This window comes from Drosophila yakuba, chromosome 3R, assembly GCF_016746365.2.
Source record: "Drosophila yakuba strain Tai18E2 chromosome 3R, Prin_Dyak_Tai18E2_2.1, whole genome shotgun sequence".
NCBI lineage: Eukaryota > Metazoa > Arthropoda > Insecta > Diptera > Drosophilidae > Drosophila > Drosophila yakuba.
Window position 1 is genome coordinate 22943320 of NC_052530.2, and position 14303 is coordinate 22957622.

Genomic DNA, 14303 nt, shown 5'->3' on the forward strand with positions numbered 1-14303 from the left:
TCGGGCAGTGTTATTTAGCAAATGCGTGAAGTCACTTTTCGCACGATTTCTTTGATTGTTAGCCATATTGTTAATATTTAATCTAAATTTACAGCCAGATTTAGTCGCTGACCCATGAAGCGAATATTCAAGCTTTTTTTCGTAGGAATATTTCTGTAATTTGCTTTCTATTGAGTGCATCTTGTTTCGACATAAATATAAGTATTATTAATTTTATATAAACTTTAAATTCTAAACCCATTTCAAACTGAAACAAACAAGCTTTTCCATTAGCTTTGTGGAACTGCGAAAATTCTTGGAAAATTCCTGATGAGTTCGAGTGCTGCTGGCCAAACTATGTGACCAATCTCTGGCATTGGGACTCACTCACAGTTCACATGGCGAATGGGTAATGGGGAAAAAATCAACGTCTCTTTTTTGCAGTCGTTACAAGCGCTCTCAAATCGCTAACCAATTAACTTGGAAAGTTCACGAAACTGCAACCGCGCAGCGAGCACTAAAAATCGACACATAAAATGAAGTTATAAGAATGCTGAGCAAACCAACTGCTGAGCAGTTGCAGCAGATGGATGGATGAAGGATGCTGAATGCTGGATGGTGGATGGTAGGTAGATGGTTGGGAAGACCGAAAGACTGAAAGACTGGAAGACTGAAGACCGGAGGCCAGAAGACTGGGAGACTGCAGAGGCCGAAGGCGAAGACTGGTTTTGTGATCCGCAGATCGTCGTCAGTCAGCAGCGATTTAACGTGGCGCACATTATTCATTCCGTACGTTTTTATTACTTCATGTTCGTGTTATTTGTAATTTTAACAAGATAATTTTGTTCAGGCATTTAATGACAAGCCGCAGAGTGGAACCAGCAGTCAATTTACTTGCACTTGCAGCGATCATCTCGAACGGAATGGACAGCAGTGGAGTGGAGTGGAGTGGACCAGGTGTGTTTCTGTATCCGAAGGATACACTCCGTCCACTTGGTCACATACATACACTTAATTGCCATGGAGCGGAAATGTATTCATGTGATTTTTATGCTGCCACACCAATTATGGCTGCCTTTTTCGTGGGATAGCGCGACTTAATTGGCAAAAATATTAAATCAGCCAATTTGTAAGGAGAAACGCCAACCATCGCAGCCTCGTCGACTTGGCTAACTTGGCCAACTGCGCATAATGAAGCCATCAACTGGGGTCCCACTGCCACGCCCCCTGGCATCCTTGTGCCCGGAGTGCCTCGAATCACCCAATAAACCTTGGAACCTTGGGTATCGCAACCCTTTTCTTCGCTTTGGCCAGGATCGTTTATCAAAAGTCGCTGCCATTGTGGCCATTTTCTGCGGGGCATTCAAATTCCTAGAACAATGAAATAATTCCATAAATTCGATCGCTATTAGCGTTGGCCACCATTTTTCTGCCCAGTCACCATCTTGGCCAAAGCTCCTCCTCCTATTCGGCTTTCGGCTGGTAGGCGGTTACCAAAGCGATCGAAACGGGTTTCCGTGGTTAAAACTTGTTGGCCAAAAAAACAGGTTTCCCCCTTTATTTTCCACTGGCGGGGGGAACGTCAAAACAAAACTCAACTCGCGAGGCAGCAAAGTTGGCTAAAATGTCTGGACCCGGTGGATTTATGGTCAGTGAGGTACGAATGGGTTTTCCACACCGTTCTGGCCATTCAGTTGGCCAACTTACTGCTTCGATTTGGCCGACGGCAGTTACATGTTCGCACCCCGACCATTCGATCTCATTTGCGTCAACTGAGTGTCATACAATTGGAGTGTTTATCTAGTTGCACAATGGGTGACTGCCTCAATGTTGCAAGTTTGTTGCAGCTTCCTGAATATTTGCAGTGCGTTTTTGTGCCCCCTTTTTTGTAAGAGTGCTTGGAAAGTTTGAAATGCCAGTGAGCAACATTAACAAATGAAATGATCGGATTTAGTTCATATATCAATAGGACTTTAAATAATTATCATGAGATCTTGTTGTTATCTTGAGATCATAATTGCTCTGGTTCACCTAAAAGTTTCTTAAGTTACCAACCGCTAAAGGTGCTGAATTTTAATGACTATAAAATCAGCTTTAATAATTATCTTCTTGGAACAATTAATATTTAATTGGCCAAACGTGTTAAAAAAAAGCGCATCTTAACATCCATTTAAAGCACTGCAAACATGGTGCAGCCAACCATGGGCATAATTTGTTTACACTGCCACATTAATATCAAATGCCCTGCCGATGCAGCCCATAAATTAATAATAATAATTTCATAGAACCCATTCTCTGTAGATAAACGGAAGGAATTAGCCATAATTACGAGCAGGGCCGATTAAGTGCATCATGGCACGCAGGCGCCTCCCAGTTCATCCGCTCAGGATGGTTCCCTTCGATGGTAGATGGTAGCTGGTAGTTGGTAGCTGGTGGATGGTAGATGGAGTATCTCATATCTTTCGCTTTGGTAACGAACCCCAACCGAACGGAGAAGTTCTCGCAGCAGCTCCTTGAGCCAATGTCGAGGGCAATTAAAACGAGCAACGGCGCGCAAAACGCACGAAATGGAATTAAAAAGGCATCTTGTTATTAATTAGGGAGAACAGTAGCTGACAGATATAAAATGTTTGCTAATTTGAGATATATATATATGTATGTATGCACATATATTCGGTAGATATATATATTCGCATTCCCTTTTGGCAGCGGCTTCCTCACATTCGGTCAAACGAATTCGCGATAAAGCGAATTTCAATGTCTTTAGCTTATAATTGGGCACAGTCAGCAAAAATCAGCAAATCGGCAAAAAGGAGAGGACAAAAGATACACGATACTTTGGATACTTTCGATGCTTTTGGAGGAGGAAAAGGGTCCTCTATCGTTAATATTTGGGCATTCCATTTGTTCTCTCGGCCTCCGCGCCAGATTGCTATCGGTGTCGCCTCGAAACTTCGCCAGTCTCGATTTTATAGTCGAAATTAATTAACATGACTTCCGTTTTGCCGAAACGCTTCTTATGCCTCCGCTAATTGGGTATCAGCATCCTTTGTTCTGCAATAACTCTCTGATTTGGAGCCATCAACCCTAAATAAACACCATAAAACACCTTCCTCAACCCCAAAACACCAAAACAAAAGCAGACTTTCGCTTTTCGATCTGAACTAGTTGCCCCATGGCGTGTCGCCTTTGCTTAGTCTACATTTTATTATGCTCATTTAATATTGGATTTTTGAATACCGAATTCCCGCCACTTATCAGAGCTCCAAGATCTCAAAGTGGAGGGGAAAAAACAATACTACGCGACGCGTGCAAATTGATTTTCGCGTTTTGCATGCAAATTTCAATCAAAATTAATTAGTTAACATTTTTATTGTTGTACAAATGAGCAAAAATTAATTTGCATGACTATTAAGAGGAATGACTTTCGTGCAATAAATAATGCCAAGTCCGGCAGCAACAAAAAACAGCCAACAAGTAAAACAAATACCAATACAAAAACCACTGGCAAGTGAGCAGCGAAACTGTAAAAGCCAAAATCGACTTTTTAGCTTCGGGACTAATAGTTATAAATAACAAACACTGAAAATAATAGGGGATATCGGTCGTATGCTATTAACCAAACTCAAAATGCTCTTTCCTTCACTTGTTTGGTTGAAGGAAGCATTTTTGAACGACAGATATTTATTTGCACATTTAAGCGATTTTTAGCCATATTGATTTTGTTTCTTTCCTGTCTTTTATTGCCCATCAAACGACCATTAAAAATATGTATTATCAAAGTCATAAAGAGCCTTAAATCAGAGTATTAATATTTTGAATGACGCTGTTCCTGCTTAATTTATTTGAAAAGGTGTCAAATACATTTCCTGAAGTATAAAAATAAAAGAACCCTTCAAATCGAGCAGGCATCTTCGAGCTGTAAAAGCTATAATCACTCGATTTGTGTAAATCATTTAGGGAATTTTGTATCTTTCGGATACCAGAAGATTTAAGAAGAGTATCCACATCCCGACCCGCTTAACACCTGAGATGCGACTGCAAAGTGCGCGGCGGTGGGGCAGAATTTATGAGTGCGCTACCACAAAACTACAAAACTATCGGGTTACAAGGCAACGACAAGACAACCTACAACATGTTCGGATCTCGGAAAGCGCCCATATGCTGATGACGTTGAATGTGGCAAGTAGTTTCGGTGCTCTGTGTATGTCTATGTGTGTTTATGTGGCATATGGCCCGGAGTCTGTGCCTCTGCCAAGTGGCAAAGGCATTTTGTTGGGGAATTTATCGATGGTGGTGCACATACATCGGTATGTGTGTGACCCAGTTAATGGAGGTCTTGTATCATCTAAATTTTAGACAAAACGCTTTACGAGCGCCCTTATCAGCCAAGATCAAAATATTTCGTTGATAACAAATGCCAAGTCGAATGGAAATCGAAATCAGACAATGCGCAGACCTCGCATAAAATTATAAGCTACTTTAAGGGCCAAAAACGGGCTTACGAAATCCGAAAATCTTCGCCAAGCTATTTACAAAAAAAGATTTCCAGCGACAAATGACCGACGAAGAGTGACAGACCCAAAGGCGAGCCCATAAAACCAATTAGTGGCACAAAAAAAATAACTCAAAGTTCTTGGAACCGAAAACTTGCGGCTACTGTGCACGCATATGGAGAAGTTATAAAAAATGCGAGAAACGGGGAATGATGTGGCATCCAATATATCAAAATCAGAAATATGTTACCAAATCTGGAGAACATGCAACAGGCGAGAGAGTCGCTAGACTCGGTAGCTGCAGCACCTCAAATTGTTGTTAATTAAATGCAGATAGTGATTTTCAATCCCTCGCTCGATTTTCTCGTTGGCTTTTCCGAGAATCAATTAACAAACGTTGCTGGCTGCACATTAACCAATTAACTGCTAATCTAATTTTATAGATAGTAGAGAAATGCTTGAAGACAGAGACTCAGAAGAGTCAGAGGAGTCTAAAAAGTCAGAGAAGTCAGCGGACATCAACGTAAATCTCGGGGAATCCGTCCCATATTATCAATGAAATGCAATCCCAACGAGACCCAAAACGACGGAGCAGAAACCCTTTAACTAATTAGCATTTTTCACTAAATTCCCAAAGTCCAATTAAAAAACACGAAAACACGACGTTAAGAACAGAGCGATAATTTACCTACATCAATGAGTTTCATTATTCGTATTTCGAATGTATGGTGTGTGTGTGTGTATCTTTTTTTCTCGCTGCTCCCCGAGTGCAGATGGAGATCTTTATCTGTATCTCTAAAAACTGGAACCCAAGAAGAGCTCTGATTTCACAGCAGGCCCTATGCCATACGAATCGGGGGAACCCACACGATAGCCCCTAGACCTCAATAGCCCATAGAGAATGCCATTCATAATTAAAAGCAAAACTTATACCAATATGTCAAGCATAATTTTTATCCCAATGGCCTGCACCCAAGTCGAGAGCAGAAGGGCCAAAGGGGCCAGAGGAATCGGCGTGGTCAGCGCATAAATATCCGGCCTAATCGACGCAATGTTGAGAAATATTCTCACCTCCGATCGTAAGAATGCCGCTTCCTTTGCCGCTGGAGAGACGCAGAGGAGGCAAATTAACATTTCTGCCTTCTGCCTTTTGGGGTCCCGCTTATCCGTTTGTTTGGATTAATTTTAAATTCAGTCTGCCTCTGCAGCGGGCTGCACATTCTAGTATTAATTACTTTGGCTTCCGAAATCGAATTTACATATTAAAGTCGTTTTAAGGCAACCACGATTCGTATCGTGCGCGAAGAAATCAAGCCGCATCCACGAGGTGCAGCTGCAGTCCCCAGTCTTCTGGCTCCTCGCTCCTCGCTCCTCAATCCTCGGTCCTTGTGGCTCCGGTGCAGCAGGTTAAATGGAAATCAGCCAGCGCCAGTACACTTTCCACACCTCGCCTCCCTCTGAGCACTGGGAGAAAAGGTCGTAGTTAAACTAAAAATCAAGTTCCTATCAAATATTTTATAATGACTTTTTAGAGGGATATTTCTTGGGTAAGCTTTCTATGCATCTATATTCTATATTGTTGTATACTTTCTATTTCAAGTGTTAATCATGTATTTTGTTTAGCATTTTTCTCAGTGTGTCCCAGCCCATCGACGACCATTTCACAAATCGATACAACGACAGGAAAAGGGGCCCAAGTGTCGACTGTGGGCTGCCTTTGTTTTGTGTTCTTTTATTTTAATTTTTATTTTAATTGGAACAACATAATTCCTAGAAGTTCGCACGAACCAACCACACAGCTCCCGCCAGTAAAGATCTGCTAATGGAGTTCGTTTGTTTAGCTCGGCATGGGTATTTGCTTTAGGCTTCAGGGCCCTTACTATAGGTTTTCTTTATTTTTTTGTTGCTTTTTTCCTGGCTTTTTCAGTTTGGGTGTCATGCGCTCTGCCGGCGAACCCAATCACCATGAGGCCATCGTAAATTACTCGATCGTGTGTCTGGTGAGGACGGGAGTTGGCTTTGGCTTTGGCTGGCCAAGGAAAAGAGGATTGAAAACAATTAAAAAATTGGCAAACACGAATCGATTGTGATTACAGTAAATTGTTGTCAAATTAGCGGCAAAATGAGCGCTGTGGATGTGGAGCCAGCCCCAATGGAAAGGTGCCCCAAGTGGCCCTAAGTGCCCCAAGAGCTCCGTGTGCCCAAGTGGGTGTGGATTTGGATGTGGATGTGGTTAGGATTGGCATTGGATAGGATGAGCGACGAGCGATGGCCGATAGGTGATAAAACTGGGTGCGGAGTGGCCCAGAGAAAGTTTGAACCCCGGTAACAAAGTGGTTCCAAGGCGATCAGATTTCATGGTGCTCTATGCAATAAAAAGTCAGCGCACAGATCGCAGATTCGCAGATTGATGATCGGTTGAGAGGTGGAAGATCAACTAGGTCTGCAAAAAGAATGCCAAAGCTGGCTGAAAGATGGAAAGTTCTGATCGTCAAAGTAGAGCAACCTTGCAGATCAACAGCTTCGTGGGTAGATGTCCCAAAAGATGGGTTATACTAGACTAACATATAGGTTATTCAATTATTTAAGATGACATGATTAATTCACAAAGTTCAGATAAAATCCAGGTACCAAAGTTAGGTCTCTAAAACGGTGGTAATTAGCTGGCAAGTCCATTAACATTTTGTATCCCACACAAAGGCGACTACAATCGGAGTAAAATCTGTTGGCATTTTCAGAAAACCCCAGCCGAGTCCACCTGACAACATAATTACATAAAAATATCAATAATCCAAAGTGGCCCCATGCGGCGATCGCCCGAAATCAACATATCAAAACAGACAATTATACAAAACAAAACCCGTAGGTACGAAAGTGCCTATCGCAAGGCATCGCTGCGCACTCACTCGCTCACCGAAAGCACACCGAGATACAGATACGGATGTACAGATACAGATACAGGTACAGATACAGATACATATACAGATTGATCGATCATGAGAATGAATCTGAGCAGGCAGCCACACAGCTGAAATAATTATGAAATGTCAAACCTGTGTTCGCGCTCGATTACGCCACTTGACATGGCCAATTAATCTCGGCTTAATTGGTTTGTGCCACAACAAAACCGAGATACAGATACAGCTACAGTCACAGCTACAGCTACAGATACAGATACAGATACAGATGCAGCGCAGATACACGACATCTGATATTGATGTGCATTCGCTTCTGATTTCGCCCCGTTTTTTGCTGCATTACGAGTATATGTGGTATATGTATACCCGATGTGGTGATGGTTCCTCGAAATTTGTCATATTTACCGACGGACAAGTGATCGATCTGGAAAAATCGGATGGATCCCGGCGATTCTTCGTTCTCGTTGGTTTGGTTTCTTCTGGCATCCTCGCTTGTAGACATTTTATCAGATTCTTTAATTGCGTAAAACATTTTTGGATTCTTCACGTACGAAATTCCGAAACACCGAAGCTTGTTAAAATTCTTCTATCACTGAGCAGGCATTTTTTCTACATACACATATACTCACTCGTATATTCGTGAGTGGAGTGGAGTATCTGTGTGTGTTCGAGAGAGACAGCACAAGATACGAAAAGAGAGGGACGGCAATCGGCATGTGGAACGTACGAAACGCCAATTAAGAAATTGACAAATTAAAGCTGAATGCTTTTTATAATCAAAACAGACAAAGCAAATAAGCTCGGCCAGGCGGCCAGGCGGCCAACAACTTGTTCGAGGTTGCTTGAAAAATGTATGAATTTTTATTGTCTTTATTGCTCGGCCACGGGCACAACCACAAGTCGCAGCCAACTGGTTGTTTAATATTTAATTTGTGGCATATACACCCAGCACTTTGCATATTTTCATTCGCCTCGCACTGTCCCTAGCCCAAAAAATAAAAATAAAGTTCATAAAATACATACGTGTAGTCAACTAAAAAAAAGTTGAGAAAAACTTTCTATTTGCGCTGATGTCGCAGATGGCACGTATTTTATTTTACTTTTTATTTCGGTGGCCAATCGGCAGCGGCAAATTAACGCAACGGCTTGTTACAGACGCGTTTTACAATCTCGGCGCATTTTTTTGCCCCCTTTGCTGGTTGCACGTTGCACGTTGCTTGTTGCCGGTTGCAGGTTGCAGGTTGCAGCAATCAATCGATCAACCGATCAAGCGATCAAACGAGCGAAAGCTACCGATGCGGCCATGTCAAAGTCCTTTAAAAACAGCAGGAAGGCCCAAAGGAAGCTGGCAAAAAGGCTGAGAGTAGGCCCAATATCAATACCAATACCAATACCATTACTGTTACCAATACCAATACCAATGCCAATCGATGGCCAACGATGGCTGCTGGCTGCATTCCGAAATGACAAAACAGTTAAAAAATAATTAATTGCGTTGCCTTAAATGGCCTAAAGCGGTTTGGCTTTTTCCTCCTCCTGTTGCAGCTTTTTGCTGCTCGCTTGTTTGCAAGCTGCAACAGCAAGGGAGCTACACTGAGCGAAACAGTCAGTCAGAAAGTAGCAAGTGTGATAATAAACATATTGATACAAGCTTTTACCACTTATTTATAATTTTATGCTAATGAGGTCAAGCAATACAAGCTGATTGTATACTATTGTATTGTTGTATTGTATTGTATATTGATTGTATACTTTTTTTAATCACAAATTAAGCTGAGTATTTGGCGCAGTGCACTCGCAACTACAACAAGATCAACAAGTGCACATGTTGCTGCCGCTCTGCGTTGGCCGCTCATTGCCCATTTTGGCCATTGTTTTTATTGCCCGCCTGGAGCGGCCATCGGGCAGCCACTTTAGGGCTTATTAATGATGGATTCTCCTCCTCAATTCCTTGGCGACTCCTGTTTTATTGCGCAATGCAGCCGGGCAGCAGATCCGTACACTCTTCTCCCCCTTCGATAATTCCCCCGAAGTTGGGCTTGGTCTTGGGCTTGGGTTTGGGTATTGCGAACTGGCAAAAACAAAGGACCTGGTCGAATGTATGTCAACGTTATTGTCCGCATGACAAATGGACAATTGGCGGGCAGAGAAACGGAAATTCTCTGGTGAGAGCTGCGTACTAAACGTTTTGGCAGCTTGGCGACTAATTTGGGCCAACACACCGATGATGATGATGATGATGGTGATGATGGTGCTGATGGCCACGAAGATCATTGCGATGAAGAAAAATTGTTCAAACTGCCATGAAGAAGATCAAGCTTCAATAAGTGAAATTGGTTTATTGAAAACGTTTTGAGATAACTAAAAATTAAGTTTGATTTCATATAAGCCCCACTTCAAATATAAATCAAGATACCTATCGCCGAAAACACCGACAAACTGAGTGCAACAAATAACAAATTTTCACTTTTATTTAACAAATGATCGCTGGAAGAGCCCGACAAGCCCGAAAAACTAATATCAAGATCCCATCGCGATGGCTTTGTAAAGTATCCATAACTTTGGGCCAAGATTGGATTGGAAGCATGGGAGTGAGGGCCAAGATATATTTATGTAAGCCACATTGGACACACACGGACAACGCCCTGGTGAAGATCTGTAGTCATAGTCAATGCACTGGCGATAAATTTCAATCAAATCCGATCGAAAACAAGGCACAAAACATCGCCCCACTCAGAAGAAGAAGATCTTTGGCGTTCGTTGCATAATTAGGAAACGTCTAAATTTCGTTTTGTATTTCGAAGAACACTAAATTAGATTTACGAGGCCCGATCAAGGCAGCCAAACAGACAAACAGCCAAACGCTGCACGGAACGCAATTAAAATCAGCTTAATAACTCCGAAGAGAGAAGAAAAGAGATCAGATTCGGATTCAGATTCCGATTCCACGTTCTGGACTCAAAGTCCCAAGGTGTGATAATAATTTTATGAAAGAGCCCAACGAGGCAACAAATCAATTCCGCATAATGCCAATAAAAAAGATTTGAAGAAGGCATTTACATTCATGAACATAAATCTCGGCCAGCTCACAATGCTCAAATAAAATGGGAACGAACTTAAGCAGACACATCCAACAATTTCATTATGAGGCCATGAATGAATGAGTGCCACACTGAGGCACACTGAATAAGCGAATGAATGAATCAATTCTAGATCTATTGTTGCACCCATTTTGGCGGCGAGTCAGTCTCTTTTTTTTTACGTTCCCTACACATTTTTTGGAGGACCTCACAATCGGATGGCGAGCATTACGGGCGATTAGGTGTTAAACACACACAATTCGTTGGGCATTTCTGCTCGATCTGCGTCTGAGGTAATTTATTGCCTGTGGAACATTGGCCGAACCCACCGAACCCACTTCTTTTTGGCCAGCAAAGGGGCTGCTATGGATCTGCAGGTAGGAGCCACCTCGGTGGTCGTGGTTACCAGGTTCCCCAGTTAACTAACTTTTCACTCAAGTGCAAATCCTGAGCATGCGCCGCTGGACAGTCCACTGAATGTGGCAGCGAAAAGTCGCTGAAAGTGCACTGAAAAAATTCCCAAGAAATTCGAAATTTAATGGAAATGAACTACATATACCAAGATGCTCAGTTGCTCAGTTCCTTCAACTTTTTTCTTTGCAATTTAAGGGACTTTACATTTTGCATGCGCACTTGCGAGGCTTTTTCGTTGGCGCCTCGGCGCCGCAATTAAGCAGAAATCGGTTAAATAAAAAAGAGCAAAATTAAGGTTAATGTGGGCCGGGGTCTGCTAATTAAGATATGGTTGCCTGGCTGCCAACGGTCCACTGGTTTCGATTCTCCAGAGCCTCTGATGCCTCTGATGCCTCTGGAGCCCCTGAATTCTCCCCTGGATACTCCCTGCACCTTTCGACAAGTCATTGAGCTGTTAAATTTATTTAATGTCCGCACAATGGAGGCAAACAAGTTGCCAGTGGCTTTGTTATTAATTTTTATTGCTGTGCGATTGAGACAAGTTAATTTCTCCACGCAGCCATTCTTATTCGCAGGAATTGTCCAAGTCACGAACGAGAGTCACGGATTCCCAGGATCCCCGAGGATCGGCGGGCTGCCTGCTGAGCCATTGTCCCGATTTTCAGAGTGTGCAGGTCCTTTTTGAGCAGCGAGCTCAATGAATGAGGAGGTGCTCATTCATTCAAGTCCTTCACTCTCGAGAGTTTCCATTGAGGACTCTCGGTCTGTTGTCTGCCAGTTTTGTGGGTGTGTCGCACATGGATTACACTAATGCGATAGTTGTCCCACAATTTAATGCACTCACCGCACTCGAACGGGGATTTAATGATGTTCCCACCAAGTTCAAGTGCTCGAAGTCGCCAGATTCGCAAAAAGGATTTTTTTGGGTGGGTTTCACAAAAATGGGAAACAACGAAATCCTTTCATATGCCTCAAGAACCCTTCATATTTCATCGCCACTTGAGAGACAGTGCCGCCCGAAGAGTTTATTGTCTCTGCACATTGTCCGCAGGACTCGCTTCAAGAGGTCCTTTTTAGGGAACATGAAACCGATCCTGGCAGTGCATCAAGTGCAGGTGAGCACGAGCCCTATGCCCCTGACTAAGCGACTTTCTGATCGAGGCATCTTTTGCAGATGCTGGAACTGATGCGCTTAACTCTTTGACTTCGTTTTGGATAAGCCTGAGATTGGATTAGGCTAGGAGCGATTTAAGCCTGGTCACGAAGAAGCTAACTCTACTTATGGGTTGCACCACCCTAGGGGCACATTACATGAAAGGGTTTGCAAAGGTATCACAGCTCGTGAGTCATTTATTTACTGATCACCTTAGGAGGACACTCCACTCTACTTCCTGTACCACATCTGCAGCGTCCTCATGCGCTTGACCTTCTTCTGCAGCTGCAGGATTCCGTACATCAGAGCCTCGGCGGTGGGCGGACAGCCGGGCACGTAGATGTCCACCGGCACAATGCGATCGCAACCGCGTACCACCGAGTAGGAGTAGTGGTAGTAGCCACCACCATTGGCGCAACTGCCCATGGAGATGACCCATCTGGGCTCCGGCATCTGGTCGTACACCTTGCGAAAGGCCGGCGCCATCTTGTTGGTCAGCGTGCCGGCCACGATGAGCACGTCCGCCTGGCGCGGAGATGCCCGGAACACCACTCCGTAGCGATCCATGTCGTAGCGCGGAGCCGCAATGTGCATCATTTCCACGGCACAGCAGGCGAGGCCAAAGGTCAGCGGCCACAGCGAGCCCTTGCGACCCCAGTTGAGGAGGTCATCCAACCTGGCACAGGTCCACTCGCCCCAGGTCTTCTGGTCCCTTCCGAAGGCCGAGTAGCCCCACTTGGGCGGATTTGGGCAACGGTAATCGTACACCGGCATAGTCTTCTGGCCACGAAGCCACTGGGCTTGCAGCACTCCACTGCGAGGCAGCAGCCGCTTGCCAGGATTCCTGGCCAACATCAGGACACTTAACATCCTGCAGAGACTTAATTTGATTTTCAGCTGTGGCAGTGAGTGGAAAAATGTGAAAACTTACTCTGTATTTTTCGAAATTGCTACCGATAGGAAGTGTTTGACACGTTTTTCTGAGACTGTTTGCCTTCTTAGCAATTAAAACACCTTTCACAATATACATATATAAGTACCTTAAGTAAATCTCTTGAAACTCCCATTTGGATCCCCGATTGGCGTCAAAATCAATCCGAAATCCCAGCCACTTAACGCTGGGCGGACAGCGAACAGGAATCCACGGGCTCATAAATACGCATGAGCCTGAGGAGCCTCCATTCATGCCCCATGGAAGCTGGAGCCCAGATCGCTTAGGAGGAAATTATTAGCTGATTGCAGCAGCGCCGTCCTCATTCCCCCCCTCCTGCTGCACTTGGGGCATTGATGGCACTCGAGGACCTGGGGACATGCAACTCGGGAGATGGCAATGGGAATGGGAATGGGAATGGGCACCGCTCACTGGGAGCAGATGCATCCGCGGAGAACTTACGCAATCGATGCTCGTGCTCATTACGGAGCAGACACTGGGGAGCTGCACTTGTAAAAATAAGAACTATTGGCAAAGGAATAGATCTCAAGATCTAGTTGAAGAGATAGAGATACAAGAGTAATAGCTGTAAAATCAAGAATTAAGCAGTCAAAAAGAAGTATTCATGAAGTATCTGAATATATACTGCTTATATAGATACTGTTCAATACAGATTAGTTCTTTTTTTGATCACTAGACTTAGTTCTTTCCACATGAATAGTGAGCTTCTAGAGTTCAATTGTTGCTGCAAATACAAATATATCTCCAAGTGTGAGATTGGAGTCGTGGCGCTGGCACAGCTGGCAGTCAATAGTTGGTGGAAAAATGGCAACTGGCAGTGTGTCTTTTGCGGTTTTTAATTAACGCTTTTGCACAATGCTTGTCTAATTACGCCTTTGGTGCCTCAGACACGACAACAAAACGGCAGCGACTACTAAATCATCAATATTGTCAAGCGGCAGCTGCGGTTTCTGCTGCAGACTGCCTGCGAATCCTGCAGGATGGGCAATAGAAAAAAAACACAAGAAAAAAAAAATGAATTGAAAATAAATACGGGGGACATGGACGACGATCATCGCATGGCAATTAGGCATTGGCTGCATTTGATGCATCATTAATTGAATTTCATTTGCATTTAAATGCGCACCTATGAATGGAGCGCAGGCCACAGACCACTGCCATTTTCCCAGCCAGAAAAGCAGAAGATCCAAAGACCAGAAGACTCAAAGACTCAAAGACCAGAAGACTTAAAGACCAGTAGACCAGAAGCTCAAAGAGCCAGCCAGCTCGTCTCCATCGACAATAAGCCGCTGATGAAGTCATATGAGCCCG

At 43.7% G+C, this 14303-nt stretch overlaps 1 protein-coding gene across 2 annotated transcripts; it reads right to left on the reverse strand.

Annotated features, from left to right (window-relative positions):
• Nucleotides 1–12207: 12207 nt before the first annotated feature.
• LOC6538048 (NADH-quinone oxidoreductase subunit B 2) lies at nt 12208–13052 on the reverse strand. Of its 2 annotated transcripts, none has more exons than XM_002098547.3 (2): nt 12972–13052; nt 12208–12911 (listed from the first exon to the last, which is right to left on the reverse strand). In XM_002098547.3, the coding sequence occupies exon 2, from the start codon at nt 12908–12910 to the stop codon at nt 12272–12274; it is 639 nt and encodes a 212-aa protein (XP_002098583.1). In that variant the 5' UTR covers nt 12911; nt 12972–13052; the 3' UTR covers nt 12208–12271. The 2 variants fall into 2 exon arrangements, with proteins under 2 accessions (XP_002098583.1, XP_015048619.1); XM_015193133.2 differs by having other exon boundaries at nt 12208–12920.
• Between the last annotated feature and the right edge of the window lie 1251 nt (nt 13053–14303).